Here is a 26,446-nt window from a genome sequence, read left to right on the forward strand (position 1 = left end):
GTAACATTGCAGGTTCCTTTAGAGACAACACCTGGGGCCAGAATTCCAACTGCACAGGTGGGAGAGGGAGAGAAATCACACACATTGCCCTGTGCGTAGCTGGCCTTGCCACCAGCCAGCCTGGAAAGCAGGGCTGGAGTCTTGTTGGAATCAGAGTGGAATATCAAAGGGATGAGAAAGGAAAACCAATTTCTCTTCACTTTTGATTTGCTGCCTTGGCTGGAGGACAAGGAGTCATTTTGCATCAACACACTATTTCTGGAGTCAGGCTGCGTATGATAGAAAATGTGCTGATGCACAGGTAACTGATCTTGGAAGAAACATGGGCCCATAAGTGGCCTAAAGAAACAATCACAGAGAAGTTTTAAAATAGATGCAGCTCCACCAGAGCTGCTGCCCCATGGGGACTATGGAGTTCTCTGACCTTCAACAGCTTGGGCATGGACAACTGTGTCCCCTGTGCACCAAAGCATCAGCACTTTAGGAGGCACTAAGACATTATATGTGAGTTATACCTCATCATCCTTTCCTTTTCCTTTCTCAGTACATGCTGGCCTTTTTTACTTTCTAATACTGAACTTTGAACACTGATTTCTGTCATTTCTGCTTCACTTTCCAACATCTCTGACATTTCCAGGCACTAATCTTCCTCTCATTGGCTTATCAGTCCTTCCACCCTGTTCATCTTCTCTGTAACTGAAGCTCCAGTGTGTGGGGAAAAAAGTATCCCCTACATCACTCTGATATTATTTAGAACACTGCTCAGATATCATCTTCTCATGTTTGCTGGTAGAAGGAGAATGATTAGCTAACTGTGATGCAATTTCAAGAACTGTTTATCCTGACATTCCAGGTCACAGCTTTTACCTTCCTCTGCTCAGTGAAATGAAACCTTCTCCTAACAGCAGATAATCTGCCACTGCAGTTTTTCAGGAAGCCACTTGGAGTCCCCACTGAAAAAGGATGCCATCACCTTTACAAACATGTAAATCTCAACAGTCCATACCATGAAAAGTAACACTTTGATTTCCATGTGCAAGATCACAAGCATAGCAACCAGTAAGACTAGAGGAAAAGAACTTGAAAGAGAAAAGACACCAATTCATACAAATTAACAAACAGAAAAAAACAGCCTCACCCCCCTCTCCCCCCTCTAAAAAATCCCCACCTAAACAGCTGCCTCTGCCCCCAAATTCCACCAGCAGCATTACCAAGGGCTTTGTGCTCTACTGTCCTGGATTTTAGCTCTCATCTCTCACAGCCCATACAGTGAACATCCTGAACTGCTTTTCATCCCAAACGATGCATTCAAGTCTGTCATTACATTATGAAAATTAACAACTTTATCAAGGTCAGTTCATGTTTCTTACTATTTTATTTTTTCCATTCCCTGCACCAGCATGGATTAGGGATGCCTAATAGATCTCCAAACCATGTTTCTTTGCTGGGCTGCTCATTGCACCAGCCACAGTATGACACACAAACAGCCTGAAAGAAATACACTTTACTTTAGTCTGATCTGATTCTTACTGGTTTTTATATACAAAGTATGTCCTTACCATTGCAATGGTCCAGTGCTCAGCTAGGTCTTAGTAGAAGAGTAGGGATGAGAAGTTTTGCTCCAGCAGATCAGAGCATCAGTATTTGTTTTCAGCATGTGCTAATGCTCCTGGGAGCTCTCGTTTTACCCAGAGGCAGCAGAAATGCTGCTGCAGCAGTGTGAATATTCCCTGCCAGACAGTTAATCAGGGTCCACAGGGTGCACTGATGTTCATATGACAGAATGGCTGACTACAGCAGTGGCAAGCTGCAGATCCCATGGGGAAGGTTTTGAATAAAATACCTAATGGATTAGATAATCTAAAGTAGTAATTGGAAATAGCGGTAGGTTTGTCTGTGTTACACGCGATGTTTTTGGAAAGCTCAGAAAAAAAAAATGGAGAAACCAGAGAATTTCTGGTAGAAAAGTCCATCAAGGGCCATGAGGCTCCTGCAGGTCCTCCTGAAAATGTGGGGGCTGTGGTGAGGGGGAACATTCTTCATCTTCCTTCAAGACACATCCACACTAAACACCTTAATCCTTCCACCACATATCCCCTCACTTACACATGGATGGGTCTCCTCTGGCAAGACAAAGATCTACTCACCATCAAAAGAGAACATGACTGCTCACCAATCCCTGAAACCTTCAAGATTAATCCCAATCTACTTTTTGGAGTTTCCTCGGGACTGGGATTTATATTTAGGTAGTTCAAGGCTCAGGCACATGTAGTGAAAGCCCTCTATCAAAAATGTAAGTAAACTCTCATGATAACAAAGGCAGTTCCTTTCTGCTACTTGCCTGTAGGCAAAAAGCTGAAGCTCGCCTATATCCCCTATTCTATCTGAAGGCCATTCTGGTTCAAATTTATAAGAGACTGATTAAATGATCCAGAATGGTGAGGAATTTTCAGTGAGGCTGGGGAAGTTTCTCCCATCAGTCATGCCAGCCCTGAATGCCTCTGTGAATCATGAGACTCCAGTTTTCTGCCCACTGAAAGCTCATTCTGGAGTGGCTGCCATGGAGTGCTCCTGTGGCCGTTGCAGGGACCAGAACATAGTTCAACATTTGGTGGGATCAGGTCACAAGCTGGGGAGAAATTCTCTTCTACTGGGACCAGACCTGCTCAGTTCCCCTTCAGGAGGGATTTCCAGACCTGCCTTCATACACCATGCACACACCATGCATGGAGTACAGTGAGGACTAGGAATGACAAAGTCTGGGGAAGGAATAACTGTCCAAAGGGCTGTGACCTTCTGCAAGACCTGCAACAGAGTCCACACTACAAGGAAGAGTGGATAAAGGCAGTTTGTCAAAAGCAGGCCAAGACAGATCAACGTGTCATCTTCAGCAGATGAGACTGTCCAGGCAAAGGAGCTGTGGCATTCCTAATCCAACTGGATCAGAACAGCCAGGATTTGGAAAAAATCCAGCAGGAAAAATTCTGTAAAGCTGGAAACCAGGCAGGCACTGAGCACTGGGAGACTGGGAAAGGAGCACTTCCCACCAGACAGCCAATCTGCCAGCTGGTGCCCTTCAGCTAGCAGGGCTGCAGGGGCTTTTGCTGCTCAAAATAATCTGGAAGTGTCTGAGACAACGAGTGAATGACAAACATATTTGGTAAATTCCTCTGCCTGACCTGCTGGAAGGCACCAACCTCCCTATTTCTTTTCTGTATTAGCCACACTTGTTACTTGCTCAGTGCTGACAGAGAGGAAGTTTGATGGCAAGAAAATGAATCAAAATAAAAGGGAGAGTAACCAACTAGAATGGTGGGGTTGGTATCAAAATGTCCAGCTCAGAATGTTCTCAGAAATACTGGTAAAATGTTTGGCACAGGGGAGCCAAATCTGTTTATCTGGGACATTTCCCAGGTCCAAATGAAGAGAACAGGCTGTCAAAGGGCAAACCACAGAAAAGTGTTCTTTCCTGAGTGAAATGATGATGTGTTTGCACACGGACCTCACCCTCAGGTGGCAGGAGAGGTGGGAGGGCATTTGGTTCAAGGCAGGAGAAGGTGTGGGCAGACACTGCTGCCCCACAGCCTCAGACAGCATCATGGCTGAGCCACTGCCAGGACAAGGCTCTGTGCTGGCCTGTAGGTCCTGGCAGGTCTGTCCCACCTCAAAGCAAGTGGGTGGCTCACTGGTGTCCCTTGGGTGCTGGCCAGGGGCAGAGGGAGGAGGAGTTATGAAGGAAGAACATGGGGCCTGGCACATTTTGGAGAGGGAAGAAGCCGAATGACTGGGCCTCATGGCAGGCCTCAAACACCTTCAGCTGCCTTTGGGGTTTTTGAGGGGCCAGCAAGGTGCCATATCAGAAAAAGGAGCAAGTAGGGTGGCAGAAATGTGTGGCAGCTGGGCAGACATGGGGACCCTGAAGCAGATTGTCTCAGGTCTGGAGCAGAGCAAAGTTTTGGTGCATTGGGTGAGCTGAAGCTCAAGAATGTCTTGCCCCTACAGTAGACTTGGCTGAGGCTGTGCAGGATATTTCTGTATCGTCAGGGTCTTTCCCCGATGCCAGTACTGTGTTTGCTCATGAACTCAGCATTATCTTGCCTCTTGATGAAGTCTTACAGCACTCTTGTGACTTCCTCTGATTGTTGGAACCCTGGATGCTGAGACTTTCAAACTTTCTGTGCTCAAAGGCACAGACCCACAGTAAACACTGCAATTGACCTGAGGCTGTGGAGAAGGCTTCCAAAATTGATTAATAGCACTAGGATTGTAGGTGTGTAGTTGTTTAGAAGTGTGTAATATCACAGGGTGGAAAACTCAGAGTTTGGGGTTGTAGAACATAGTAATAAATATGAAGGAAGATGGAGGTTTTAGGGTGGAGGCAGGTTGTTCTTCTTTATCTTCTTCTTAATCTTCTTCTTCCTTCTTCTTGACCTTCTTAATCCTTCTTCTTTGTGGGTTTAGGTGATGTCTTGTAATTGGGCAGAAACGTCTGCATTACGGTCTTCAAGGGACCAGGTATAGGGTTAAAAGAGAAAATAATCTGGGTGTCATTTCTTAATTGGATAGTTTAGTCTTAAAAGGCCTTGTAACAAGATTGTTATCCATTTTGTTCCTTGCTAATAAAAGGCACCAAACTCATGGTTTTGAGGCTGTTTTACTGATGAGAAATAATAAACACCTGAGTCCCAACATGAACTAGTGTCTCAAGTGCCTTCTATCCTGACTTGAGAAACCAATATCTGATGATCTGAATTCTCTCCCATCCATTTTTCTAACAAGCTCTCATCCCACCTCAGAATTTATATAGCTAGCATATAAATTTATTATAAATTTATACTATTTACTATATAATACAATAATATATAAATTATATATCATATATAAAATTTATATTATAAATTGATATTATAAATTTATATACAATTTATATTTACCCCATTGTCATAGAGCTTATATGGATTCAACATCAAGTTATCATCTGTGCTCTCATTTTAGCCTTCCGTACACACATACTTCAGGAAAACCAGAATTTTGCTTCTAGGAAGTGATTTGTGCCTTATTCATGCCAGCATACTTTACAGGCATGGTGATTATTAACATTCCATTCCCTAAGAAATATAAAAAAATGCATACTCAGTTTGCAGCCACATTTACATCCAATCGACCCAGTTTTTACATGTCCTCATTTCAAGCTGGAGGCAATGTGCCACTGCCTGGGAGTTCAAATTTCTTGATATTAACTTGTTCCAGTTTTTCTTTTGCAAATACAACCTCAGTGTTGCATTCTCTGAATCTGTAATGTTTACATTTATGACGGATTCCATTCATTTCTCGCGCTAAATAATGACTATTTTTCATCCATCTGTAACCCTTGTCTCTATGGATTTTTCTGTCAATGAGAGCAGGAAGTTCACTTATAGGTCTTCAACAGCAATACAGGCTCCCTTTTTTTCTTTCTTTCTTTTATATATATATTTTTATTTATTAAGACATGTCTGTAGGCCTCAGACTTGGATAAATAATTGAATTTGCTATGGAATACATTAGGTTTTGCACCAAAGCGATGTGCATGTCCCTCTGGTGTACAACTACTTGATGCCAGGCAATGGGCAAATTCATAGTATAAAAATTAGGTTTAGACGTAAAATACAACAAGACATTTTCACTGACTCAGACAAATCTCTAAGCAACACATCAGAGAGGCTGTGGAAGCATTCTCAGCAAGATCACTACATGCGTGTTACATTTACATATTCTAACGGGGAACCCTCTCTTGGCAAGGGTCCGAGGAAGGAGCTACGAAGATCTGGATACAGATATTCTCATTTATTAAAGAAACTTCCCTGTTCAAGAGGAGTTGGACCAGGTTCTGTCATTCTGTGATCTTCTTCTCAAGAAGACCCTGTCTTCAGGATGCCTGAATCCCGTTTCCTCAATGGAGAATATCAGCACAGCAATGCTTTGTCCAAGGTGCATTTTGGGGAAAACAGACTGTTCCCCTAGACATCCTTCATTCTGCCCTGTCTTGTTCAGCTGGGCTGTGTTTTGCTTCCGGCACCGATAGAATCCAGCCCTGCAGAGATATGTGTATACAGAACAATATGAATAAAGACTAATATCTAATATTCTGACTAAGGTAAGCAAGGCAGACAACAGTGAAATCCACGTATCATATCCAAGATCTGTAAGTAGAGAGCTCTGTGAAAGTTCAACTGTCATCAGACATATGATGTCCTCAGAATTAGCTGAAGTATGCATCCAAATGTCACTATGCTCGCCCAGGGAATGGTTTTGCCTTGCTCCCTTAGCTCAGATTCATGGAGCATCCATGGCCTTACAGTTATTAGTGGTTACCCTCATTCCTCTAGTCATCATTAGCTGTATTTCCCCCCTTAGGAATCTTCTCGTATTATTTATAGGCGATTTATTCACATAGCTAGGAAGACACCAAAATTTTCTAATTATATCTAGTAACATCACTTTCCAGTTTTCAGTACATTCAGTTTGCCAGACAATGCTTTGCCAAAAACAAGGTTTGCCAGAAATTCTTTGCCCAAAGACAGAGGAGGCATCTGCAGCATGCGCTGACCAGACCTTATAAAAGAGTCCTTGGATCTGGGCTGCTCTGTCTGCAGAGGAAATTCATGGTAAGTGCACGTCTCTGGTGGGCAGAAAGGGACACTGTCCCTGCAGTCCCTCTCCAGCCCTGCTGTCCTGATGTGTGTACATGTACTTGCAAGGATTTGATATTTGTATCATAAAGCATGTTGGCATTTTCACTTTGTGATCTGTCAGTGGAATTGTGTGCAGCAATAATGAACGATCTCATGATTCTGCTTTACAGCACTGATCACCTCCCAGCCTGCAAGGTATCTTCTCATAGCATAAGAGGTAAGAGCCACATTTGCTTGCATTCAAGGGATAGAAAAAGATGGAAGATTTCTGTAGAACAGGTTTCTTCATGGTGACAAATCCCTGTAAAATGTTGTAGGCAATTGCTGTATGTTTTTGTGGACAGTGCTCTGCTGTAACTAATAAAGCATGCTGATGGCTGGGCAGGCTGCTCACAGCTAGCAAGTTTTCATAAGTGGCTGTGCTTGAAGACACAGCCACTTTGTAATGCCAAGAAATGCTTCTTGGGGATTCCTTATGTTTAATTATAGAACACTGAGGTAAATGATCCATTCTGGCATGAAGTCCAGACAGACAGACAGAGCTAGCCAACAGAACAGAATGTTGCAAAACCTTACAGACTTGTGAATTGTAATTATTACTGCATAAGAGACTGGCCAATAAATGTTATGAAAATGCTTTCCAAATGATACTCCAGGGTTATAATCTGAATGTAGGTCTCATACTAGTTAACTTGATAAAAATGCAAAAATAGCTATCTAACTATCCAAACAACAAAAAAGGGGGAGGTACTGCTCCTATTCCTCTGAAAGAAGACTGAGTAAAATGGAAGATCTGCATGCTATTAGGAGTAGCTGCAAGTGTCTGTTAACATTTTGGATATTTACCTAACTGAAAGTTATGACATGACATCTTACCAATCTGCCTGTCTAACTTCCTTTGAATTCAGATATTTTCTATTACTGGCTATGTGGTATTTCTTTGGAAGTCCAGTACTGGATTCAGATATCTGGCTTTGATTTATAAATTCTTCAACTGAGGTTTCCAGCTTTGCCTATAGTTATTTCCACAAACAATTAACATAAGAAGAAACATTTGGTTGTGCAGTATTTTAAACTGATGAATTATGTGTCCTTACACGCCACTTGCTCACATACTACTGAAATCATTTTGGATGAGAAGCAAACAGCTGTAGTGAATGATGCAGAGCATCAGCAAAAGACATTATGATAGTCCTCAGAACACCTTCTGTACCATTATCAACCCAAATGATGCATGGAATGCATCCTCAGGAATTATAGATGACAACAAACAGAAACTTGCAATTATGCTAAAGAGCAATGTTACCCTGGAAAAGATCATCAGAAAGCTTCATCCTGTAGCTGATAAGAACCTCAAAAATCCTGCATATGAGAAAGAATAGTCCCAGGCAAGAGTATGTGGTACTTCATTTTGGCTGGAGAATCTCTTTGCAGAAATGGGTCATGAATTTGGGTGCAAGTGTCACTGTGTGCCTTTGTGGGAAGGAAGATCAGCAGCACATTGTCAGATACTCATGAAAGCATGGTCAGCAGGAAAAGACGTGATTATTTTGCTGCATTCAGCTCTGATATCTGGAGCACTACATTAATTTTGGTGCTTTCTGGCGACCAAACAACGATATTTTGGATGGAATCCAAGCGAGAACTTTCAAAATAAGTAGGAAAAAATGATGTATGAGAAGAGGCTGCAAAGGTGCAATTTGTCTACACTGGGATGAAATTAAAAAGTGGTTATCTTATAGTTATGTTCAACAATAAGAAGATGGTTATATCATAGAAAGAGATAGACTTCTCAAATGGGAAGAGTGAAAGGCTGAGGAATAAAAAGTACAGGTTTCAGCCACAGAAATTTTGATTAGGCAATAAACAGAGAGAAAAAATCACCATCAGGGTCATCAGAAATGAAACGGGGATGAAAAGAGACTAGAAATATTTGTTCTTTTACATAATAAAAACTTCTCTGGAAAAAGCGGTGGAAACCTGCTTCTAACATTTGCCCTGGTTGCACAAGAAGGTGAACCAAAGAACTACTTAGATTCTTCCCAAATCATACTTTCTATTACACTTTTAGGGTCTATCAATAAAGTGTGTGACAAGAAAAAAATAATGACTAATTTGGGCAACATGTCTGCTCCTCCACAGTGTTCTCTGTGGACAAGCCCCTCCACAAAGTGCAGCCATGTCTTCGGACGCTGAGATGGCCATCTTTGGGGAGGCGGCTCCTTACCTCCGAAAATCGGAGAAGGAGAGAATTGAGGCCCAGAACAAACCTTTCGATGCCAAGACATCTGTCTTCGTGGTACATGCAAAGGAATCCTTTGTGAAAGGGACAATCACGAGCAGGGAATCGGGCAAAGTCACTGTCAAGACTGAAGGGGGAGAGGTGAGTCAAAAACAAGGCCGAAGGTAAATATTATCTGAACACTGAGCTTTTCAGAGACACATGTGGATCTTTTGTTTCCTAAACAGACCCTGACTGTGAAAGAAGATCAAATCTTCTCCATGAACCCTCCCAAGTATGACAAAATCGAGGACATGGCCATGATGACCCACCTGCACGAACCCGCTGTGCTGTACAACCTCAAAGAGCGTTACGCAGCCTGGATGATCTACGTAAGTGGCAGCAGCAGCTTCCTCTGGGCAGCCTCAGGAGCTGCTGGGCCAGGCTCAGGGCAAGGCAATGTGCTGTGTCCCTTCCTTGCAGACCTACTCGGGTCTCTTCTGCGTCACTGTCAACCCCTACAAGTGGCTGCCGGTGTACAACCCCGAGGTGGTGTTGGCCTACCGAGGCAAGAAGCGCCAGGAGGCCCCTCCACACATCTTCTCCATCTCTGACAACGCCTATCAGTTCATGCTGACTGGTGAGTGGCTCTGTCTAGCCTTTAGGGCTATTGGTTCATTAAATTGTCTGATGGGATCCCCTGTCTCAGCAAAGTGAAGAGGCTTTTTCAAACCTTTCTTGGATCTGACGCACACATCTGTTGTAGTTTACTATCGTCATAGCATTGTTTCTACTGTTTTAAATTAAAGGCTCCTCTATAGTCAGGGATGTGCTTTGGAAGGATTTGCTTGTTTGATTGCAGCTGACATCAGGCAAAACATTAGACTTACCTGACAATGTCTCATTCTTCCTCTGTTGTTCACTGAGTTTTAAATACCGTTTTTCTGCCTTGTTCACAGATCGTGAGAACCAGTCCATCCTGATCACGTAGGTACCCCCCTGCGCGGGGCTCCTGTGGGGCTGCCCGGTGCCAGGGCCCCTCCTGCCTGACCACGCACCCTCTGCTTCTCTCTTGGCTTTGGCAGTGGAGAATCCGGGGCCGGGAAGACTGTGAACACCAAGCGTGTCATCCAGTACTTTGCAACAATTGCAGCCAGTGGAGAGAAGAAAAAGGAGGAGAAGTCATCAGGCAAAATGCAGGTGAGTCTGGAAGGACAGACTGAATGCTTGGCCTGTCATTGCCCTGTCAACCAAACACAGTGACTGAATAATTATGTCCCTGCAGGGAACGCTTGAGGATCAAATCATCAGTGCCAACCCACTGCTGGAGGCCTTTGGAAACGCCAAGACCGTGAGGAACGACAACTCCTCACGCTTTGTGAGTTCTTGCTTTGCATAAAATCTCCCACCCTCATGGCAACACACTTGTTGCCTGAACAGTTCTTCATGCAAAGGGGACATCAGCAGAACACATCCAGGCTGACCTGCTGCTGCTTCTGCTTCACAGGGCAAATTCATCAGAATCCATTTTGGTGCCACAGGCAAACTGGCTTCTGCTGACATTGAAACTTGTAAGAGATTCTCCTGGACTGCTCCCATCCCTTCCCAAATTCCCGTCTCCATGTACATTCCCACAAGTGTCTAACTCTTTCTACCATCCTTGCCAGATCTGCTGGAGAAGTCCAGAGTCACTTTCCAGCTCAAGGCGGAAAGGAGCTACCACATCTTTTATCAGATCATGTCCAACAAGAAGCCGGAGCTAATCGGTATGAAGTATTATGAATTGTTTGATAAAATCTGAATGTGCTAAGTATTTATCTTCATTCTCACATCCAGATACATCCTATTCCTCTGTACAGACATGCTCCTCATCACCACCAACCCCTATGACTACCAGTTTGTGAGTCAAGGTGAGATCACTGTTGCCAGCATTAACGACCAGGAGGAGCTGATGGCTACAGATGTAAGTGTCACTGAGCATATTGGTTTGGTGAAATTTCCTTGTAATGGCCTGGAAGTTTATTTGAGTGCTTCTGTTGCCAGAGTGCCATTGACATCCTGGGCTTCACTGCTGATGAGAGGGCGGCCATCTACAAGCTGACAGGGGCTGTAATGCACTATGGGAACCTGAAGTTCAAGCAGAAACAACGAGAGGAGCAGGCAGAGCCTGATGGCACCGAAGGTATTAAAGCCTTGTAGAACTCCTAATCACAGATATGGATAGGTGGAAGTTGGCAATCATGTATTTTCCCTCTGTTTAGTATCACAAATGCATAAATCTCAGCTTCCAGACTATTCATGTTTCTAAATTTCTCCTCGAGATATAACAAATTTCAAAACTGAGACCAACGGCTACATCTTAGATGGTATCCCCTTTCAATTATCACTTTTTCTCTGCTACTTCCTCCCTCTCTCTTTGTACATAGTTGCTGACAAGGCTGCCTACCTGATGGGTCTGAACTCAGCAGACCTGCTCAAGGCCCTCTGCTACCCCCGAGTCAAGGTGGGGAATGAATACGTGACCAAAGGCCAAAATGTGCAGCAGGTAACAACAACCACTTGGTGACTGGGAACCTCTGACTTGATATACTCTCTCCTTTTGGGTACTATTTTCCTTCTACTCCATTCTCCTTTGGTTTAGGTATACAATTCAGTGGGTGCCCTGGCGAAGGCTGTCTATGAGAAGATGTTCCTGTGGATGGTTGTTCGCATCAACGAACAGCTGGACACGAAGCAGCCCAGGCAGTACTTCATTGGTGTCCTGGACATTGCTGGCTTTGAGATCTTTGATGTAAGGATTTCAGGTTTGAGGGCTTCTATTGAAGGGAAAGATTATTATATCAGAGGACTTGCAAGTAACAGGCTACTCATTTGTGATTTTATGTAGGAAAAACCCCAGTCATTTTCTTCTCTAGCAGAAAACGAAATCCTCAAAAGCTCCATCAGTACAAGCACAGAGTCATTTTGATTTTGCGGAGGCAGCAAATAGAATTTTATATGTTGTAATATTACAAGTGTTTGAGCTTAATGTTAAGGATTAAAGAACACAAAATATTTTGAATAAATTTTTAAAGAGCTCAAGGAGCAGAGCTAGGAGATTCATTGGCAAATATATAATGAGTTAAGGATGTTCAAAATGTTTAAAGAGCCACGAAATCATTAGCTAGGTGTTTAATCAGAGATATCAAGAGTTTTCAGTTTGGAGAAAAGAACATACACTCATCTTGTTTGCTGAATAAAAAATTACCAAAATATTGTATTAATTTATCAGATTCACTAAAAAAATCTGGCCAAAAAAATTCCCTCATTTACATTATGTAGGTATTTCTGTCTGGAGTTGCATATAGGTTCTCTTATGCATAGGTCCTGGTAATACAGTTGTGTTTTTTCTGCGGAGATAAAGGTTGGAAGTTTACTGTACTGCGGAGATAAAGGTTATAAAGGTTGGAGGAGAATGATTAAGTGGGCATATTGATGAGGTTTGATTGTTCTGATTTTTTCCACTGAGCAGTTCAACAGCCTGGAGCAGCTGTGCATCAACTTCACCAATGAGAAACTGCAACAGTTCTTCAACCACCACATGTTCGTGCTGGAGCAGGAGGAGTACAAGAAGGAGGGCATTGAATGGGAGTTCATTGACTTTGGCATGGACCTGGCTGCTTGCATTGAGCTCATTGAGAAGGTATTTCTGTAATTCACAATGTGAGGAATTTTCAGAAATGCATTCATTTTATATCTATTTCTAAATGCAGCTTGAAATGGTAAATATGATACTGCAGACACATCAGTTTGTATCATTTTATGATTTGCTGAACAGAACAATCCCTGAGAGCAGCAATATTGTCCCACTCAGGAAGTTTTTTCATCTCTGAGTCTTTCGACCTTTTCACCTTGTCCTCCCTCTTTCCTTGTGATTTCTCCCAGCCCATGGGCATCTTCTCCATCCTGGAAGAGGAGTGCATGTTCCCCAAGGCAACTGACACCTCTTTCAAGAACAAGCTCTATGACCAGCACCTGGGCAAGTCCAACAACTTCCAGAAGCCCAAGCCAGGCAAAGGCAAGGCTGAGGCCCACTTCTCCCTGGTGCACTATGCTGGCACAGTGGACTACAACATCACTGGGTGGCTGGAGAAGAACAAGGACCCTCTGAATGAAACCGTCATTGGGCTGTACCAGAAATCATCTGTGAAGACCCTGGCTTTACTCTTTGCCTCTGCTGGAGGAGAGGCAGGTCAGTTCTCTGAAATTCATCTCTGATGCATGGTGGTTGGTCCCCAAAGCAACAGATGTCTCATTATCTTTACTTTATCAGAGGCTAGTGGTGGTGGCGGTGGCAAGAAGGGAGGCAAGAAGAAGGGCTCTTCTTTCCAGACTGTCTCAGCTCTTTTCCGGGTATGTAAACAAATTTTCATTTCTGCAGAGATTTATTCTGTATTTTTAGCTGCCTCAGACACAGAAAAAAATGGCAAAAAACACCCCCAACAATCAACAAACCAACCAACCAACCAACCAACAAGAAAATATTTTATGATAACTTGTCTTTAGTCCGCCATTAAAATCAAATCTTATGGAATGAAAAATAGCACTGTAAAACTCTAAACTTACACTTAATATAAACATAAAATTTTGTCATAAAACATGTCCACTTTCTAGCCTTTATTAGGTTGATGGTAAGTTTTTTCTTGACCTACAAGGTGAGGTTTATTGCTGGGTAATCAGAAGAAACAGAGCAATTGATTGAGGCATGCTCAGCTTACAATTTTCAGCCCAGTGTATCTCCATTGATCGGTCTTTCATGTTAAATTCAAGGAATTCATTGGGTTATTTTTGCCATTTTTCTTATAAATGCACACTTAATCATGATCCCACAGGAGAATCTCAACAAGCTGATGACTAATCTGCGGAGCACTCACCCCCATTTTGTGCGCTGCATCATCCCCAATGAGACTAAAACACCTGGTAAGAAGCCCAAGCTAAAAGATCCTTGCTCTGATACATCCATTCCCCTCTGCAATGCAATCTGTGCCCCTCATTTGTGCTCTGCATTGCCAGGTGCCATGGAGCATGAGCTGGTGCTGCACCAGCTGCGCTGTAACGGCGTGCTGGAAGGGATCAGGATCTGCAGGAAAGGGTTCCCCAGCAGAGTCCTCTATGCTGACTTCAAACAGAGGTGAGAGCTATGAAATGAAGAGACAAGTCAGGTGTCCTCACCATCTGCTCTCCATCACACAACTGAGCTTTGCCAGGGTCTTTAAGTATGGAGAGATTAAATTCCAACTTCCTCAGCCTGGTTCTGCTGCAAACACTGCTCTTGGTTTCAGTAAAGAGAACGTTCTTATGACTGGACATTGTCTTCCTCCTATTGTCTCCAATTCCACAGATACAAGGTGCTTAATGCCAGTGCCATCCCTGAGGGACAGTTCATCGATAGCAAGAAGGCTTCTGAGAAGCTTCTTAGTTCAATCGATGTGGATCACACCCAGTATAAATTTGGACACACCAAGGTACAACCCCCCCATTCACTGCCTGCCTGGGCTTTGCTCTCTCTACCTGACAGTGATGTGCTGCAATGTTTCCTCTCTCAAGGTGTTCTTCAAAGCTGGGCTGATAGGGGTCCTGGAGGAGATGAGAGATGAGAAGCTGGCACAGCTCATCACTCGCACCCAGGCCATGTGTAGGGGCTACCTGGCAAGGGTGGAGTACCAGAGAAGGGTGGAGAGAAGGTACACCTTCCCCTTCTTCAGTTAAAATCATTTTGCTCATGGAAAAGTGTTGACACTTGTCCGACTGAGAATATTCATTGTACATTTTAATTATGCCTCAGGGAATCCATCTTCTGCATCCAGTACAACGTTCGCTCATTCATGAATGTCAAACACTGGCCATGGATGAAGCTGTTCTTCAAGATCAAGCCCTTGCTGAAGAGTGCAGAGTCTGAGAAGGAGATGGCCAACATGAAGGAAGAATTTGAGAAAACCAAGGAAGAGCTTGCAAAGTCTGAGGCAAAGCGGAAGGAGATTGAAGAGAAAATGGCCTCTCTGATGAAGGAGAAAAATGACCTGCAGCTCCAAGTGCAATCTGTAAGTATCATTAGTGTATTTCTTCCGGGTATCCTCACAGCACATTACTCTAATATTAGACAATTGTCTGAGAAAATATTTTAATATTATTTCAGACCATTCAGTGTCACCATTATAATAGGAGTTCTAGCTTGGGAATGGGTTTTGAAGCATGTAAGGGCATAGGTCTGTTTATCCAGGCTAAAAATACAACATCCAGTGTAGTCACTGGAGATTTGGAATTTAGTTAGCAGTGTCTACGGAGCAATTCATTTGACAATTTTCTCTGATTTCAGTCAGTTGGCCAAGGATCTACATGTTTTGTCACCTGTCTTTCTGCAACACTTTTCCAGGAGGAAACAAAAACCCTCTGCATTCTTTCCCAACCCTATATGTACCTCCTAAGTCCTTTGGGAGATCAGGGGATTGGTCAATATTTAAAGATTACCTTTTGTATTTAGATGTTTGCTACACATATTCAAAATAAACTCTGGTTCAAATTGAAATCTCTAATTGCACCTTGACTATGTATCAACTTATCTCACTCAAAGATTAGAGTTTAAAAGAGCCTATGCAAAAACCAGCTTCCTAGAAGAAAACAAAAAAGAATACTTCCATCTTTCTTTTCCTCAGTGAGAAATACCATTTCTCTATTCACATTTTGCAAACAGTTGTGATTTGCAAACAAATTCGTGTTTCTCTGCTAGGAAGCAGATGCTTTGGCCGATGCAGAGGAAAGGTGCGACCAGCTGATCAAAACCAAAATCCAGCTGGAAGCCAAAATTAAGGAAGTGACTGAAAGGGCAGAGGATGAAGAAGAAATTAATGCTGAGTTGACAGCCAAGAAGAGGAAACTGGAGGATGAATGTTCAGAGCTGAAGAAAGATATTGATGACCTTGAGCTAACACTGGCCAAGGTGGAGAAGGAAAAACATGCCACTGAAAACAAGGTATGAGGTAGAACCTGTCACTCGCACTCCAGAAAATGGACTATGTGCCATTGCAGGACATCTATAGCTATTTCCTTTATTTATATTTGCTCCCTTCTTCTCAAAGGTGAAAAACCTGACAGAAGAGATGGCAGGTCTGGATGAGACAATTGCCAAGCTGACAAAAGAGAAGAAAGCCCTCCAAGAGGCGCATCAGCAGACCCTGGATGACCTGCAGGCAGAGGAAGACAAAGTCAATACTCTGACCAAAGCCAAGACCAAGCTGGAACAGCAAGTGGATGATGTAAGCCCACAGACATAGAGCAGGAACAGGACAGGTATGGAGTCCAAGCTGGCTGGCAGAGACCTGATGGTCTTGTTGTGTTTAGCTGGAAGGGTCCCTGGAGCAAGAGAAGAAACTGCGCATGGACCTGGAGAGAGCCAAGAGGAAACTGGAAGGAGACCTGAAGCTGGCCCAGGACAGCATCATGGATTTGGAGAATGATAAGCAGCAGCTGGATGAGAAACTGAAGAAGTAAGTGTTGCTCTGGGGCACGTGAGTGCTGGGCTGCAGCACTTGTCTTATTTCTTTGAACTCTAACATGGTTCACTTGTCCCAAAGGAAAGACTTTGAAATCAGCCAGATCCAGGGCAAGATCGAGGATGAACAAGCAGTAGCTATGCAATTTCAGAAGAAGATCAAGGAGCTGCAGGCAAGTTTCTGTGCCTTGCCCTGCCTTGCTCAGGCTCAGCTCAGGCAGGAGGAGGGCACGGCTGTGAAGGGTCCCTGCTGTTCTGCAGGCCCGCATTGAGGAGCTGGAGGAGGAGATTGAGGCAGAGCGAACCTCTCGCGCTAAAGCAGAGAAGCATCGCGCTGACCTGTCCAGGGAGCTGGAGGAGATCAGCGAGCGCCTGGAAGAAGCAGGAGGGGCCACATCAGCTCAGATTGAGATGAACAAGAAGCGTGAGGCAGAGTTCCAGAAGATGCGCCGTGACCTGGAAGAGGCCACGCTGCAGCACGAAGCCACGGCTGCCGCCCTGCGCAAGAAGCACGCGGACAGCACAGCTGAGCTGGGCGAGCAGATCGACAACCTGCAACGCGTGAAGCAGAAGCTGGAGAAGGAGAAGAGTGAGCTGAAGATGGAGATTGACGACTTGGCCAGCAACATGGAGTCTGTCTCCAAAGCCAAGGTACACAATTATTTTATTGGTTCATTGACCCAGTGGAATACAGCACAACTCTTACTCCTTGCTTTCTTTTAAGTGTGTATGGTTAATACATCGTTTTCCATATTCTAAAACACAGGCCAACCTGGAGAAGATGTGCCGCACTCTGGAAGATCAGCTGAGTGAGATTAAAACCAAGGAAGAAGAGCATCAGCGCATGATCAATGACCTCACTGCTCAAAGAGCTCGTCTGCAGACAGAGTCAGGTGAGATACATCTACACATGCAGATAAATAATGTCTCGGAGTTATTGAAAAAATTACACTTCTTGGCATGTGGTTTATTCAGCACATTTTGTGTCACATCCAATGTGAAATGTTTGCAATGGGATAATAAATTTTGGCTTGCACTGACAACTATCTGGCTTTATATCTCCAAATATTTGCAGTGTCACCATCAATGGCCCTAAAACTGTTGTGTATCTGCAAATTTTCTCAGGTGAATATTCACGTCAAGTGGAAGAGAAAGATGCTATGGTTTCTCAGCTGTCAAGAGGCAAGCAGGCTTTCACCCAGCAGATTGAGGAACTCAAGAGGCATCTGGAGGAAGAGATAAAGGTGATTCCTCCTCTCAGAGGTGCTCCAAACACTTATGTGACTACTGAACTATATGACGAGACAGGGAAAAAAAATATTATGTTATTTGGTGCAAGTCGTCTCATGCTAATTTTTACCTCAAGTTTATCCACTATTCCTTTTTTTCAGGCCCAATTTCTTTCCTCATTGATTGCATGGTTGTCCGTTTGCATAGAAGCATGATCCAATGTCCCTTTATTTTCAGTCAGATTTTCTGGGATAATTCTGTTCCATGACCCAATACCCTTGTTGCTCCAGGCCAAGAATGCCCTGGCCCATGCCCTGCAGTCCGCTCGCCACGACTGTGACTTGCTCCGGGAACAATATGAGGAGGAGCAGGAGGCCAAGGGGGAGCTGCAGCGAGCCCTGTCCAAGGCCAACAGTGAAGTGGCCCAGTGGAGAACCAAATACGAGACGGACGCGATTCAGCGCACGGAGGAGCTGGAGGAGGCCAAGTACGTGGGGAAAGTGAGGAAGGCTAGCACAGATTAAGATCAGTAATTCTTGGAGACCACTGTGACATAATTGGGAAGAAGTCAGTGTTCTTCTTGGGGTTGGGGCAAAAGGAGAATAGCAAATTAATTCTATAATGCAAATAGTGTTGGAAAATGTCACAGGCAAATCTGTAGAAAACAGGGACTGGTAGAAAGACAGGGAAAAGCCCATTAACCACATGCCCCAACTTTCCCTTTTCCCTTAAACCATGAGATACATTTAACACAGGAAGAAGCTGGCCCAGCGCCTGCAGGATGCAGAGGAGCATGTTGAGGCTGTCAATGCCAAATGTGCCTCCCTGGAAAAGACAAAACAGAGGCTGCAGAATGAAGTGGAGGACCTGATGATTGATGTGGAGAGATCCAATGCTGCCTGCGCTGCTCTGGATAAGAAGCAGAAGAACTTTGACAAGGTCAATTGGCCTCCAGCACCAGCACTCCTGGCCAGAGCAGGGCCCTGTGATGTCCACAGCCCTACAGACACCCCATTTCTCTTCAGATCCTGGCAGAATGGAAGCAGAAGTATGAGGAAACGCAGGCTGAGCTGGAGGCCTCGCAGAAGGAGTCGCGCTCTCTGAGCACGGAGCTGTTCAAGATGAAGAATGCCTATGAGGAGTCCTTGGACCACCTGGAAACAATGAAGCGGGAGAACAAGAACTTGCAGCGTAAGTCCCTGGCCCTCTGCTCCTCCCTGGCATTTCTCACAAGCTTGTCTGTCTGCCACGCTTAACAGCCCTGGGCCTGCAGGAATAAGATCATGGCTGGCACCTTGGTAGGCCAGAGCCTTTCTCCATTCAGCTCTGTGCCTGACTATGGCGCTTTTCTCCCTTCCTTGCAGAGGAGATTTCCGACCTCACGGAGCAGATTGCAGAGGGAGGAAAGGCAATTCATGAGCTGGAGAAAGTGAAGAAGCAGATTGAGCAGGAGAAATCTGAACTGCAAGCCTCCCTGGAGGAAGCTGAGGTAAAGCCTTCTGTTTTTACCTGATAAGTTACCACACTGCTCAGCAACTTCAGGTAACATTTAAATAATTCTATGCACTGAGAATTGAGTGGAGGCATAGGAAGCAGGTTTTCTTCACACCGGTAAAATCTTTGAAACCACAGGTATGCTTTTTTCTTTCCTTTCTTTCAATCTCAGACCTGTGGTTATACATTATTCTTTGAAATAGCAATTCATGTAAAGTTGTTGATATTGCGATTTTTTACAATTAACAGGATTTTATGCTTTTTCCAGGCCTCCCTGGAACATGAGGAGGGGAAGATCCTGCGCCTGCAGCTTGAGCTCAACCAAGTGAAGGCTGAGATTGACAGGAAGATAGCAGAGAAAGATGAGGAGATTGATCAGATGAAGAGAAACCACCTCAGAATTGTGGACTCGATGCAGAGCACCCTGGATGCTGAGATCAGGAGCAGGAATGAAGCCCTGAGGCTGAAGAAGAAGATGGAGGGAGACCTGAATGAAATGGAGATCCAGCTGAGCCATGCCAACCGCCAGGCTGCAGAGGCACAGAAGAACCTGAGGAACACCCAGGCTGTGCTCAAGGTATGGCATTACAGACCAGGTGCTCATGGGTTTCTTACACAGCTGCAAATATTTCTCTTTTACTGTTCCATGTTTTCCCTGTTGATATAAAAATGGAAAAAAAAGTAAAGAGGAAGGATATGCCTTCCAATCTCTCTTACCTTTCTTTCAGGACACTCAGCTGCACCTGGACGATGCTCTCAGGACACAGGAGGACCTGAAGGAGCAGGTGGCCATGGTGGAGCGCAGAGCAAACCTGCTGCAGGCTGAAGTTGAGGAGCTCCGGGCAGCCCTGGAGCAGACGGAGCGGTCGAGGAAATTGGCTGAGCAGGAGCTTCTGGATGCAAGTGAGAGAGTTCAGCTCCTCCACACTCAGGTAAATTCTAGAATTGAAAGCCTATAGCACCGACAGTATTTAGAGAATTAAAGTTAACAATAGGTCTGTTTTCCTTTTTTAATTGAAATACAATAGTCTTCAGCAGTCTACCATTTTCATTTATCAGTTTTTTGTATTCTTCATATGCAACTGTAATAAAATCATAAATAAAAATAGGTAATTTGATTTTTCCAAGGATAGTGTGAAGGAACTGGAGAAAAAAGACATGCTTTTTTCCTTCAACAGAACACCAGCCTGATCAACACCAAGAAGAAGCTGGAAACAGACATTGCCCAGATCCAGGGTGAAATGGAGGATACCATCCAGGAAGCCCGCAATGCTGAGGAGAAGGCCAAGAAGGCCATCACAGATGTGAGTTGGACGCTCCTGGCATTGCTGATGGTGAATGTACTCTCCCCAAAATATCTCCAGCCACAAAATGGCTTTGACCTTTTGTTCTGACCAGGCGGCCATGATGGCAGAAGAGCTGAAGAAGGAGCAGGACACCAGTGCCCACCTGGAGAGGATGAAGAAGAACCTGGACCAGACAGTGAAGGACCTGCAGCACCGTCTGGAAGAGGCTGAGCAGTTGGCACTGAAGGGAGGGAAGAAGCAGATCCAGAAGCTGGAGGCCAGGGTGTGTAGGGCTGGGGCTGTGCCTGAGGGAGCGTGTCCCTCCTTGGAGAGACATTGGCAGGGCAGCTGCAGGGCTGGGCTTGTCCTTGCAGGTGCGGGAGCTGGAAGGGGAGGTTGATGCTGAGCAGAAGCGCAGCGCTGAAGCCGTGAAGGGTGTGCGCAAGTACGAGCGCAGGGTGAAGGAACTCACCTACCAGGTAAGGCAGGAGCTCTCCTTGGGCTGATGTACCCTTATTCCATCAATCAAAAGAGATTTTCATGGACTGCAAGGATAAATGCTATATTGGTGTGGGCAGAAAGCAATAATTATTCTTTCCAATATGCTAACACTCAAGTCCGAGGAAGACAGGAAGAATGTGCTGAGGCTGCAGGATCTGGTAGACAAGCTGCAAATGAAAGTGAAATCCTACAAGAGACAAGCTGAGGAAGCTGTGAGTATTGCTCAGGGATATAAAATCATTGCTTTCTCTGAGTTTCACACAAGTATCCTCCTAAGGAGAGGAACTGTGTCATCCAGATATACTCCCCAGCACATGAGCACTAAACAAGCGGGAGAATAAGTACAGAAATGACAAACTGAAATTATGAAATTGCTCCTCACCTGGAGCAAGGACACCAGGATATCATCCTGGTGAAATTGCCCCAGTAGGGTCCTGTGAAGGGGAGGATGAGGAGCTCTGTGTGAGGCTGATGTGTGAGCAGTGGTGGGAGGGGAATGGAGATTTGCAGCCCCACAAGGCTGACTTGCAGCAGGAGTGAAACCCCTACCCTGTGATCATGAGCCCTGATTGGCTCTGCTCTCACAGGAGGAACTGTCCAATGTGAACCTGTCCAAGTTCCGCAAGATCCAGCACGAGCTGGAGGAGGCCGAGGAGCGGGCTGACATTGCAGAGTCACAGGTCAACAAGCTCCGAGTGAAGAGCCGCGAGTTTCACAGCAAGAAAATAGCAGAGGAAGAATGAAAATTGCATGAGGCATCAAAGTGACCTGAGGGCTGCACAAAATGTGAGCCCTCTGTCACTTCTTTCTGCAACAAGGCTTTATGAATTAGTCAATGTCTAAAGACAAAGACCGTAGATTCCTTTGCATGAAAAGCAGTAGCTATATTTTAGTTTTGCAGTTATTTAGGTGCTGATTTTGTTCAAACAATATTCAAACAATATTCAGGAGTAAACTCCTGAATTTTCTGGAGTAAGATTTAGAAACTCCAACTACAGTAAAAGTAATGTGCATGAGAGCAAACAAAAAATTTTACACTGTACTAGAGTGTTTCCCAGAAATGGAATTGTGATTTAAAGTTAGAATAAATAAATATTAAATAAATAATGCTTTTTAGGAAGAGAAATTTTAAGCCTGTGTTTTACAAATTTACAAGCATACATATCAAAACGAACTGGTTTTATTTTTTAACACTGGAATTGAGAGCAACTCTGTTAACACCATAAAGAAATCTCCAAGTCTGGCACCCTGAGAATACAGAGAAGTTCTTAACATGGTGTTTCCACATTGCCAAACAGTGCTTCCTGTCTTCCTTTTACAGCAGTTCATGAGCTTTGTTGTATAAGGAAACTGAAAACTGGATGGAAAAAGTAGCTGATAGACCCTGGCTTTTTTTTATTCATCCCACATTGGGTAACACTGCAGAATATAATGAATGAGCAGGACAAAAATGAGGAAAAGCTGACCATGAGGAAGAGCAAGGTAGAAAGGATGTTTCCCATTCCCAGGCATTCTCATTCAGTGCCCCAGTGGGGGCTGAGCAGGTGGTGAGTCTGGAGAGCACAGGTACCTCCACCCTGAAGCAAAGAGATCAGTGCCCACTGGGACATCACACTGACTCTGACATTGGAGCTTCCTTTGTCTGGAATAGGTGTTTAGAGGCAACCTGCACAGTAAGAGGCAGTTTAACACACCATTCACCAGAGCCTGGCACATCAGGAAGCTGCTGAGGGAAGATTCTACAGGCAGATGTGGGGAATGGTAAATGAGACATGGCTTTGACTGCAGGGACACTCAGCAGTCTCTCCAGGTCCCTGTCTATGTCTACACCTCTCCATTTACAGAGAGTACTCCAAAGAGCTGTGAAATGGCTGGGGAAGGGAGCTGGATGTACTGCAGAGCCTTTTGCACTGACCACAGCACACAGTGTGTTTGCAGCAATGTTCAGAACTGGGAGGTCCTCCTCCTCCCAACCACACTGAGGTTTACACCCACAGAATCCTTCCATGTTACAACCAAATATGGAAGTAGTTGGCTAGGCAGCAGCTAAATATATTTAAGGAAAAGACGATGCCCCGGTTTGACTCTTGTGCCACTGTAAGTGATGCTCTTCAGAGACATCATCTCTATGTGTGAAGCTGTGAAAACTTCATCAGTGCCAGTGATATCTGGGCAACACGGAAAAGATACCCTGGGTACCTTTATAGACCTGCTGACAGAGTAGTTAATATCACAACAACTTTGGGGACCATGTTTCAATGCCAAAACTCCCTGTTCCCTTTGGACAACATCATAATCACTCTCCAAAATGTACAAGCTGCTCTGACTGTGGAAGAATCAGGATGCACTTGAAGCACCTGAGACTCTTGGGCTCTTCTGTGTCTCACCTGTAAGAAATTCTGGTCTCAGGATTTCTTGCTAATGCTCAGCTGATGAAAGGTAACATTGCAGGTTCCTTTAGAGACAACACCTGGGGCCAGAATTCCAACTGCACAGGTGGGAGAGGGAGAGAAATCACACACATTGCCCTGTGCTGAGCTGGCCTTGCCACCAGCCAGCCTGGAAAGCAGGGCTGGAGTCTTGTTGGAATCAGAGTGGAATATTAAAGGGATGAGTAAGGCAAACCAATTTCTCTTCAGTTTTGATTTGCTGCCTTGGCTGGAGGACAAGGAGTCATTTTGCATCAACACACTATTTCTGGAGACAGGCTGCGTGTGATAGAAAATGTGCTGATGCACAGGTAACTGATCTTGGAAGAAACATGGGCCCATAAGTGGCCTGAAGAAACAAATCTCAGAGGAGTTTTAAAATAGATGCAGCTCCACCAGAGCTGCTGCCCCATGGGGACTATGGAGTTCTCTGACCTTCAACAGCTTGGGCATGGACAACTGTGTCCCCTGTGCACCAAAGCATCAGCACTTTAGGAGGCACTAAGACATTGAGAAAGTATTTCTGACCTGAAGACACAGGTTCCTCACAGAGGCTTCTTGCCATCAATTCAGCTTTCCAGTTCTCCAAGTACTGAATTTTTATGCCCTCTGCCCACAGCAACATTGCCTTGACCAGAAAGTGTTTTCTTCCCCAACAGCAGAAAATAAAGGGACCAGCGAGTGAGTGACAGAAAGGAAGAGAGAAGCAAAAGAGGGAGAGTCAGGTTGAGCAGGAGAGGGAGAGTAGAGGAGAAGTGGGTTGGGGAGATACTGTGAGAAAGAAATGGAAAAAGAGTGAAGCACAGAAAATGTCAGAGAAAGAAGAGGAAGGAAGATACTGAGAAAAATGAGAAAGAAAGCAAGATTGAGAAAATAATATTGAGATGGGGAGCAAGAAAATTCATGAAGATCAGGGGAGAAAGAGACAGAAAATAGAGGTGGAAGGAAGAGAAAGAGAAAGGAAGAGAGGAAACAATTTAGCATTGTTTGGGTTTTGGTACCTGACAAACTGACACTGGACTTAACTCTGCTGCTTTTGATCACTGCTCTTGGGAACCTCCTGTTCACTGACCCCTATCACACACAACACCCTACAATGGGTGCCTTGCTAAGAAGACTAAGAGTGTGCCTTGATAAACAAATCTATTCTCTGAATCTCTGCTCTGTCCTGGCACTGCAGGAGGGGCAGGCAGGTTGTGTCTGGTGCCTCCTCACTTCCCAAGGCCTTGTGAGCAGTGATGCTAAAAGAAAAGGCTGAAAACACTGAAGTGGGGCAGCTTGAGAAAGCGGAAGTGCTCATAGGGACTGGGAAGGATGAGGAGAATGTGGGACACTCATTGGAGAGAGGAGAGAATGGGTTCACACTGCAGGCTTTCCATGACATCCAACTACTTTGCAAGCTGGTAATACTTCTAGACACAGAGTCTAAATGTGATGGTGCTCATGGCAGACACACGAGCCAGGTCACAGAATATTAGAATTTAAGCTAGGCAGGAAGCTTTCCCAGCCTTAGATGCTCTTGGAAATGTTCATAATTTCCTCCTTTTTTGGTATTCCAAAACACTTTTTAATGTTTGTGACATCCTGAAAAATACCTGCCTCAGTTAGCCAAAAATCTGGCCCTAATGAAGAATGGACTATGTCCACATTGCAATACAGAACTTCTGAAATCAAACTAGGAGATGCTTAGAACTAACAGAGAGAAAAATATGGTTTTCCTAGGAGTGATTTGAGATTGTGAATGAGCCCTTGTGGAAGTGGGAGGAAAACTGGCATGAAAACCACAGTACAACATAACTCACAATAGTTCTGTGTGTAACTGCCTGAACTTTGTTGCAGGAGGTATTATGGGTGTTAAAACTGGTTTTTATATCATAAGTAGCATGTGACAATTCTTAAGAAAAGTATAGCTACATCTCAGATAAGGATAATATATATGCTTCTTCAAATAATGGCGTTTAAAGGAAGGTTATCAAAAACAGATGCCTTCATGGCATCTGTTATCTCTCAGTGATTTCAACTGCTCAACATGTTCTCCGATGTTTTCTGGGAGGAGCAGTCACCTTTTCAAAATTGCACAATTTCAGTAACCCTGATTCCCTTCTGATCCAGATCCTTCTCCACCATCAACCCCTTCTACCACCTGTTGCCTTTCTTCTTGACTGTTCCACCCAGCACCACCCAGGCTGCTCACCCCACACACCTGTTCTGTAACAGGAGCTCCTCAGCTGCTTTGCTGAGAGATGGAAAGGCCATCCTGAAGGTCATGTCCTCATCCAGGACCCACTCTCCTGCTCTCTTCCATGGATGCTTCCTGGAAAGACAGGAGAAGCCTAAGTAACTGTGCAGCTTTGATACTCACTCAGCACCTGCCCAGGTGTTCTGTTTTTACCTTCTGATGCACTTCACAGTCAAGTGATGCTGAGATATCTTTGGAGTTTCTCTCTTCCTTCTCTCTTTTCTGAAATACGCAAGTGTGAAATATCGTACAGGTTTATGTGGCATATTATGGTATATCATTAAGCTTTACCATAAATAAATTGAAAAATTAACCTTGAAGCAGTCTCAAGAGAGTAGAATGAGGAGACAGATGGATCTTCAAAGTCCCTCCATGTTTTGGTGCATGGGACAGAGCAATCTTCACAAGTAAGTTCTACCCCAGAAATACTAACTTACCTTTGCCATGGCCAAAATTTCCCTGTACCTATTCTGTATCTCTCCCCTGAATATTTTTAAGATTCTAAGGGTTCTGTTTATCAACCTGTTTTACTCAAAAATCCAGTCCCCAAACCCTTCTAGTCTTACCTGATATGGAATCTCTGAACCACACAGCACTACAGCACCACTTTGGACTGGACACTTCCTGCAGGGAAGCATGCATTTCACCAAACCCATGCACTTCATTTTCCAACAGGAGAAAGGGATGTTAGATTAAGGAAAGTGTGTCCTACCATCTCCAGAGTCCAGTGCCCAGCTGCATCTTAAAACTGGGAAGTGTTGGGATGAGAAGCCTTGCTCTGAATGATCAGTGTTTCAGCAATTCTGTTTCTTTGGTTGGTGCTAACATTCCTGGCAGCTCTCAT

At 44.4% G+C, this 26,446-nt stretch overlaps 1 protein-coding gene across 7 annotated transcripts; it reads left to right on the plus strand.

Annotated features, from left to right (window-relative positions):
• The first annotated feature begins 8,853 nt into the window (after positions 1–8,853).
• Positions 8,854–22,060, plus strand: LOC131092204 (myosin-1B-like). 7 transcript variants are annotated; one of them, XM_058038796.1, is made up of 38 exons: positions 8,854–9,057; positions 9,144–9,287; positions 9,379–9,535; positions 9,855–9,882; positions 9,981–10,095; positions 10,181–10,273; positions 10,403–10,466; positions 10,563–10,661; positions 10,755–10,858; positions 10,939–11,077; positions 11,322–11,440; positions 11,537–11,686; positions 12,407–12,577; positions 12,820–13,130; positions 13,215–13,287; positions 13,767–13,854; positions 13,948–14,065; positions 14,276–14,399; positions 14,482–14,618; positions 14,720–14,975; positions 15,662–15,904; positions 16,011–16,187; positions 16,273–16,418; positions 16,506–16,596; positions 16,685–17,074; positions 17,190–17,316; positions 17,549–17,667; positions 17,944–18,140; positions 18,409–18,592; positions 18,679–18,844; positions 19,018–19,142; positions 19,416–19,724; positions 19,876–20,079; positions 20,326–20,451; positions 20,546–20,716; positions 20,808–20,912; positions 21,051–21,146; positions 21,522–22,060. In XM_058038796.1, the coding sequence occupies exons 1-38, from the start codon at positions 8,854–8,856 to the stop codon at positions 21,675–21,677; spliced, it is 5,826 nt and encodes a 1,941-aa protein (XP_057894779.1). In that variant the 3' UTR covers positions 21,678–22,060. The 7 variants fall into 7 exon arrangements, with proteins under 7 accessions (XP_057894779.1, XP_057894778.1, XP_057894784.1 ...); XM_058038795.1 differs by having other exon boundaries at positions 12,820–13,126; positions 13,208–13,287; XM_058038801.1 differs by having other exon boundaries at positions 12,820–13,126; positions 13,241–13,287.
• Positions 22,061–26,446: the final 4,386 nt, after the last annotated feature.

The sequence above is a fragment of the Melospiza georgiana genome, chromosome 21 (assembly GCF_028018845.1).
Source record: "Melospiza georgiana isolate bMelGeo1 chromosome 21, bMelGeo1.pri, whole genome shotgun sequence".
Taxonomy (NCBI): Eukaryota; Metazoa; Chordata; class Aves; order Passeriformes; family Passerellidae; genus Melospiza; species Melospiza georgiana.

Coding starts and splice junctions, on each gene's coding strand:
- LOC131092204 (XM_058038794.1), top strand. CDS start 8,854: ATGTCTTCGGACGCTGAGATGGCCATCTTTGGGGAGGCGGCTCCTTAC. Junction 9,536..9,854: donor CTATCAGTTCATGCTGACTG/GTGAGTGGCTCT, acceptor CCTTGTTCACAG/ATCGTGAGAACCAGTCCATC. Junction 10,274..10,402: donor ACGACAACTCCTCACGCTTT/GTGAGTTCTTGC, acceptor TCTGCTTCACAG/GGCAAATTCATCAGAATCCA.